The sequence below is a fragment of the Lactuca saligna genome, chromosome 4, assembly GCF_052625555.1.
Source record: "Lactuca saligna cultivar CGN05327 chromosome 4, ASM5262555v1, whole genome shotgun sequence".
Lineage (NCBI taxonomy): Eukaryota > Viridiplantae > Streptophyta > Magnoliopsida > Asterales > Asteraceae > Lactuca > Lactuca saligna.
This window is the reverse complement of record NC_136420.1, coordinates 167,609,843-167,616,914: the sequence shown is the minus strand read 5'-3', so window position 1 is coordinate 167,616,914 and position 7,072 is coordinate 167,609,843. Positions and strand designations below refer to the sequence as shown.

Genomic DNA, 7,072 nt, shown 5'->3' with positions numbered 1-7,072 from the left:
ACCTGTGGTAATAAGTAGTCCACATCCTTATGAATTTCGTCACCCTTGAACCATTTTGGTTCGGTTGTAGCTAGCATCCAGGTGTGGGGTAGTTAGCCCTGTATAGATCTATACACTCAAATCACGCTCTCTAAATCCCAGAGATTCTGGTTACGGGTGCAGTCCTCCACTCGCGTATCTCTGTGGAGTGTTCGCCGAGGACGTGTCTCCAATCATACAGGATTAACAAATTTACTAGTAATAATATGATAGTCCTCCACTCGCGTATTTATGTGGAGTGTTACCGAGGACAAAATAGTGTATAGGTTTTATGTTCAAATGTTCTAATTTCATGATTTTAACTGATAAAATGTGGAAAACCATTTGTGAAATATATGTAAAACATAACAGTTTAAAATCCATTTCACAAATATATGTTTACATGATCTGCATGTTCAAACGGTCATCAGTTGTAGCAATCAGTGTTAAAAGCATATAAAATGTAAAACACACACATGAAAACATGTTTTGAGTACAAGTAATCCCTTGTACTTTGCTTGTGTTCCCCCCTGAAAACAGTGAAAACAGTGAAAAAGGGTAGGGGTATGAACTCACCAGGCTAGGAAATGCGACGGTTTCGGACACTAAATGTTGGTTCGGGGTCTGATTACTCGTGATGTCCCTCTTTGATTTGGAGCCTTAAATCTATGTTTTTGGACCTTAATCTTGGATGAGGAGAGAGGTTAGAGAGAGAGGGAGTAATGAGATGAATCCAGAAGCTTCAAATTAAGGCTTAGAGCACTTTATATAGTGTCTAAGTTTTGGACACGGTGGAATTCTACCCGATACCGGCGTTAGGCGAGGTTTTTGGTCGCACCCGATTAGGTTGTCATAACCCGATACGATAAATTCTAAAAATGTTCCGATTACTAGAATGGGGTGTTAGAATGGTTTCTAAATGCATTAAGACACTCATTAAGTCATGTTAGATGCATACAATTTAATGACTTAATTAAATAACGAAATCGGAATCGGATTTGAAAACGGCGATTAGTTGATCGAATTGAATTGCGAAAAGAGTTACAAGTAATGATACAGAAATTTCGGGTTGTTACATTATCCCCCCGTTAGAGGGAATTTCATCCCGAAATTCAAAGTTAACACATGAGACAAGATACAAATCATGGATATGGAAAGAGTTGTGGATACTTCTGTTTCATTGAGTCTTCCCGCTCCCAAGTGAATTCTGGTCCCCGCTTGGCATTCCAGTAAACCTTCACTAACGGGATGCTACTTTGCTTCGTACGTTTGACTTCTCGGTCCATGATTTCGATTGGTTCCTCCACAAAGTTGAGGTTTTCATTGATCTCGATCTCATCTATGGGAATCACTAGGGTTTCATTGGATAGGCACTTTTTGAGATTTGAGACATGGAAGACAGGATGAATGTTACTGAGTTCGTGAGGTAAACGAAGTTTATAGGCTACCGGACCAACCCTGGTGAGGATCTTGAAGGGTCCAATGTACCTAAGGTTAAGTTTCCCACGTTTACCAAAACGTACAGTTCCTTTCCAGGGCGAGACTTTCAACATGACACGATCTCCAACCTGGAATTCTAGAGGTTTCCGACGATTATCAACGTAACTCTTTTGGCGATCTCGTGAAGCTTTCAATCGGTCTCGGATTTGGATGATCTTTTCGGTGGTTTCGCGGATGATTTCAGGACCAGTGAGAGCACTGTCGGGGACTTGACTCTTGGCTAACTGTGTATCCCCCACTTCGGCCCAGCACAAAAGGGATCTGCACTTACAACCGTATAGGGCTTCAAACGGAGCAGCCCTGATGCTGGTGTGGTAACTGTTGTTGTATGAGAATTCGATCAAAGATAGATGTGTGTCCCAAGAATTTCCAAAGTCAATGACTCATGCCCTAAGCATGTCCTCCAGGGTTTGGATTGTTCTCTCACTCTGTCCATCGGTCTGAGGATGATACGCCATGCTCATATTTAGTTTGGTTCCAAGGGCTTTCTAAAGGGACTGCCGGAATCTGGAGGTAAACCTGCTATCTCGATCAGAGATAATGGACACAGGTACACCGTGCAGTCGAACTACCTCCTGGATGTAGATTCGCGCGAGTCTTTCCATCTTGTATGATTCTTTGATCGAAATGAAGTGAGTAGATTTTGTTAAACGATCGACAATTACCCAAATGGTATCGTACCCACAAGGACACTTGGGTAGTTTGGTGATGAAATCCATGGTAATCATCTCCCATTTCCATTTGGGTATCTCGTGTTGTTGGAGCAGACCCGAGGATTTCTGGTGCTCAACTTTGACTTTGGCGCAAGTCAGACACTTGCCGACGAACGTAGCTATCTCAGCTTTCATGTTTGGCCACCAATATTGTTTCTTTAGATCCAGGTACATCTTGTCAGAACTCGGGTTGACCAGAGTATTTGGTTTTGTGTGCTTCCTCCATGACAATTTCCATGAATCCTCCAGACTTTGAAATCCAGATCTGATCCACGAAACAATAGACTTCGTCACCTCTGATCTTAAGTTTCTTTTCCATTCCTCTCAAGGTTTCGATCAAGACGTTATCAGGTTTGAGGGCTTATAACTGGGCTTCTCGGATTTGCATCGGTAAGTTGGAATGGATAGTCATCGTCTAGTTCTTCACTTTGTGGCCTGCACTTTCCTTTCGGCTAAGGGAATCTGCTACCACATTGGCCTTGCCTGGATGGTAACAGATTTTACACTCATAATCACTGAGTAGTTCTACCCATCGCCGTTGCTTCATGTTCAAGTCTTTCTGATCAAAGATGTGTTGCAGGCTCTTGTGATCAGTGAAGATTGTGCACTTGGTTCCGTAGAGATAATGTCTCCAAATCTTCAATGCAAAGACTACGGCTCCTAGTTCCAAGTCATGTGTGGTATAGTTGACCTCGTGTGCTTTTAGCGGTCTTGAGGCATAAGCAATCACTTTTCCTCTTTGCATAAGCACACAGCCTAAGCCTTGATTAGACGCATCGCAGCACACAACGAAGTCCTCTATCCCTTCGGGTAGGGACAGAACAGGCGCACTGCATAAGGCTCTCTTCAACGTTTGGAATGCAGTTTCTTGTTTATCACTCCAACAAAAGGGTACACCTTTCTGTGTTAGAGTGGTTAAGGGTTTGGCGATTTTGGAAAAATTCTGGATGAATCTCCGATAATAGCCGCCGAGACCCAAGAATTGACGGATTTCTGTGGGTGTCTTCGGTGCCGACCAATTCTCTATCGCTTTAATCTTGGAAGGATCCACATGAATATCCTCCTCGCTTACCATGTGACTGAGGAAAGTTACCTTCCGTATCCAGAATTCACACTTGGAGAATTTCGCGTATAGCTTTTCGGATCTAAGGGTCTCCAATACTAACCTCAAGTGTTGCTTGTGGTCTTCTTCGCTCCTTGAGTATACGAGAATTTCGTCAATGAACACGATGACGAACTTGTCTAAGAAGGGACGGCACACCCGGTTCATCAGGTCCATGAACACAGTTGGTGCATTGGTTAGACCGAAGGGCATCACTACGAACTCGTAGTGTCCATACCGAGTCCTGAAAACTGTTTTGGAAACATCACTCTCCTGAACTCGTAACAGATGGTACCCTAACCGAAGGTCTATCTTTGAGAAGTAGCTGGCTCCCTGGAGTTGATCGAAGAGGTCATCTATTCGCGGAAGAGGTTATCGGTTCTTAACGGTCAACTTGTTCAGCTCACGGTAGTCGATACACATTCGAAAGGATCCATATTTCTTCTTGACAAACAATACCGGAGCTCCCCAGGGTAAGGAACTCAGTCTAATGAATCCTTTACTGAGCAACTCATTGAGTTGACTAAATAACTCCTGCATTTCTGCTGGAGCTAAGCGATACGGAGACTTCACTACGGGAGTAGCTCTAGGAATTAGGTTAATACGGAACTCGACCTGACGCTCGGGAGGAATTTATAGTTATTTCTAATTATTTAAAATTATTTAAGACAACTTTAAAAGAATTTTAATTTTATTTCATAAAGTTATACAATTTAATTAGTGACCTTAAACAATTATTTTAATGGTTTTGTTGCGCCTACTATCTTGCTGGGTGTGAGTTTCGTGTTTCCCTTATTATTAGGGTTGTAAACAAACCGAATGAACACGAACGAGGCTTGTTCATATTCATTCGTTTAAGTTATCTGAACAAATAAACGAAAATGAACGGATAAACAAACGAGTTTTATTGTTCATGTTCGTTCGTTTGACAAATTGTGTTGTTCATGTTGGTTCGTTTATGTTCGTGAAGATGCAAAATAAACAAAAATAAACAAACATAATTCAAACATAAGTAAACATAAATAAACATATAATATGGTAATGTAATTAAATACAATTAAGCATATGTGAACATCAAAAGAACTTATATTAACGAGCTTAAAAAAGTGTAAACGAAATACATAAACGAACGTTCACGAATATAATTGAAAGATCAAGATCATTGTTCATGTTCATTCGTTTAGCTAAACGAACGACAATTAGTGTTCAATTTTGTTCATTTATTACATAAATGAACATAAGTGGACTTCCGCCGTGAACTGTTCGCTTCGTTTACAACCCTACTTCTAATAGTATTTGTCATTCCCCAAAAAAAAAAAAAAAAAAAAAAAAAAAAAAAAAAAAAAGTACATAATCGTCAATGTACAAATAAAAATTAATGATTCAACTTTTTCTTTCATGCCAGAAAATATATCAACTACTATTAAATTGACGTATTTATGATTCCTATATTTACACATTAAAGTAAATACACATACAATTTCCTAAATTCCGAGACATTTATTTCACTAGTCTGAAACTACATAACATACTTCTCTTGAATTTTTAAGTTAAAATTTAACATCTAAATACCACATCATAATACAATAATACGCATCAATAAACGAAATTGAAATTTTCAACAAAGTTTCTAAAAAACCAAACTGTAATTTTCATTCATAGTCTGCTAGTCCTGTCCACCTTTGTAAAGGAGCTATACATTCTTTTCTCCTACAAATGTGAACGTGACTAGCATTTGTACTTGACGGAGTACATAAGATAATGTTATTACTGTTCTAATTACTACTAGGTATTACTTTACAATTCTTTTCAACTAACTATAGTAATTAAAAACAAAAAAAAAATCTCGCGAAAACATGAAAAAGATGTTCAAATAAACCTTGAACTAACGACCACCCAAACCCCCCAAAAACAACTAAAAAGTGCGACAAAAAGGCTAGAAGAAGTCATCACTTTCTTCTAATGATATATTCATAAGGTCACCTTGGGTAGAAGCCTCATCAAAAAGCCATTTCTCTAACAAACTAAGAGGGGGCATTTGATTTTCCATGCTTGGTTTACTTTCATCTTGGAACCTACTTGTTTCTGGGGAAACCGATTGAGAAATATCAGAATTGCTGTAATTCGAGTAGTAGTTGTTTATTTGATTGTTGTGGATCATGTTGTTACTGTTGCCAAATTGCACCGAGTTGTCATATCCTTCACTTGGAGGGCTTGTTAACTGCTGGGTGATCAGGGAACTCTGTGTCTGCTTTGTCTCAATGCTTTCAGAGCTTGTCTGTGGAGATTTCTTGGAACATTTCATCCAGTCTGGGAGCAATCGTGCGATGTTCTCAGCACTAGAAGCATAAGTAGCTGTGGATTGATTCGATGAGAGTATCACCGATTCAGATTTCCCTGAAGTAGTGGCTGAAGATGATACAGGTAGATTAATGGTTTTGTTGTCAATAGATAGAGCATCACAAAGGGCTTGTTTCGCCATATGTATATCAGTTTGGAGCCTTCTTTCCCATTGACCTTTGTACATGGTTTCGTATGATGATGATGATGATGAGTGACACCCATGATGATGATGGTGGGTTTCTTGATCAGTGTCTTCATGGAGCTTGTCGAGCTTCTTCTTTAGATGGGTATTCCAGTAATTCTTGATATCGTTATCGGTTCTTTGTGGAAGATAAGAAGCTATTGCTGCCCATCTGCGATAAAAGATAAAAATATAAAAATCCGTCCTTTGTGACATAAACAATTAAATTCAGATTCTAGAGAGAAAAATCTATACCTATTGCCAAGAAGGGCTTGAAGATGGATAATCATCTTCTCCTCTTGCTCGGTGAAGTTGCCACGTTTGATTCCAGGCCGAAGATAATTGGTCCAACGCAGTCTGCAACTCTTGCTGCATCTTAGCAAACCTAAATTCACAAGAACATGTAATTATCACCCATTTAACAAAAAGTCGATGATAATTAATAATCACAGAAAAAGTTAAAGTTCAGTGATGAAGGTTGCAGGATACAATAAATACCCTAATTTAATGAACCAGCCAACCCTCCTTTAAATAAAAGAAATACAAAACTACAACAAAAACCCAAGATCTAACAACATAAAGTAAGTAAATAGACAGATTTTTAAATCAACATAGTAGAAATTAAGTGTACCAGTATTGGTAGGAACAGATCTCCAATTTCCCGGACCATTTTGTTGAATATAAGAGACTAGGGTTATATCTTCTTCGGGAGTCCATGGACCTTTCTTCACGCCTATCTTATCGCAGCAAGGTGGTCTTCCCATCGAACCAGCGACTAGATGATGATCCAGGATCAATCTTTTTTTTTTAATCAATATTCTCACCGACTGTGTGTGTGTTGTAAGTGTTTTTCTGACTCAAAGTGATGTATATGACTTTAGTTTCTTGTCATTCAGCGAAAGAGAAAAATGGCAAGACAAGAGTCTTTGGGTAGCATCCCTCACGGCTTCTACACTATATATAGATATCAAGAAAGAGATAAGAGAGAGAGAGAGAGAGAGAGAGAGAGAGAGAGAGAGAGAGAGAGAGAGAGAGAGAGAGAGAGAGAGAGAGAGAGAGAGAGAGAGAGAGAGGATCAGCAAGAGGTGGTGACGACTCTACACGCTGACCAAAGAAGTGAGTTGAAAAAAAGCAAAAAAAATGGCTTCTCTCTCATGAAAGACTCAGCAAGGAGTCAAAAGAAGCCAGCACGAAGCATTTACTTCTGTTTGCAAA

The 7,072-nt window shown here is 39.4% G+C and overlaps 1 protein-coding gene across 1 annotated transcript; it reads right to left on the bottom strand.

The window, feature by feature from the left end:
- Window positions 1-4,960: 4,960 nt before the first annotated feature.
- LOC145043049 (myb-related protein 306-like) lies at window positions 4,961-6,824 on the bottom strand. Its single transcript, XM_078991587.1, has 3 exons — window positions 6,489-6,824; window positions 6,113-6,242; window positions 4,961-6,029 (listed from the first exon to the last, which is right to left on the bottom strand). The coding sequence occupies exons 1-3, from the start codon at window positions 6,619-6,621 to the stop codon at window positions 5,270-5,272; spliced, it is 1,023 nt and encodes a 340-aa protein (XP_078847713.1). The 5' UTR covers window positions 6,622-6,824; the 3' UTR covers window positions 4,961-5,269.
- Between the last annotated feature and the right edge of the window lie 248 nt (window positions 6,825-7,072).

What these genes read in the sequence shown, in the direction of transcription:
- LOC145043049 (XM_078991587.1), bottom strand. Translation starts at nt 6,621, where the DNA reads ATGGGAAGACCACCTTGCTGCGATAAGATAGGCGTGAAGAAAGGTCCA. An exon ending in ATCTGTTCCTACCAATACTG is followed by an intron (nt 6,243 to 6,488) that starts GTACACTTAATT and finishes TTGTGAATTTAG; the next exon opens with GTTTGCTAAGATGCAGCAAG. An exon ending in CAAGCCCTTCTTGGCAATAG is followed by an intron (nt 6,030 to 6,112) that starts GTATAGATTTTT and finishes CTTTTATCGCAG; the next exon opens with ATGGGCAGCAATAGCTTCTT.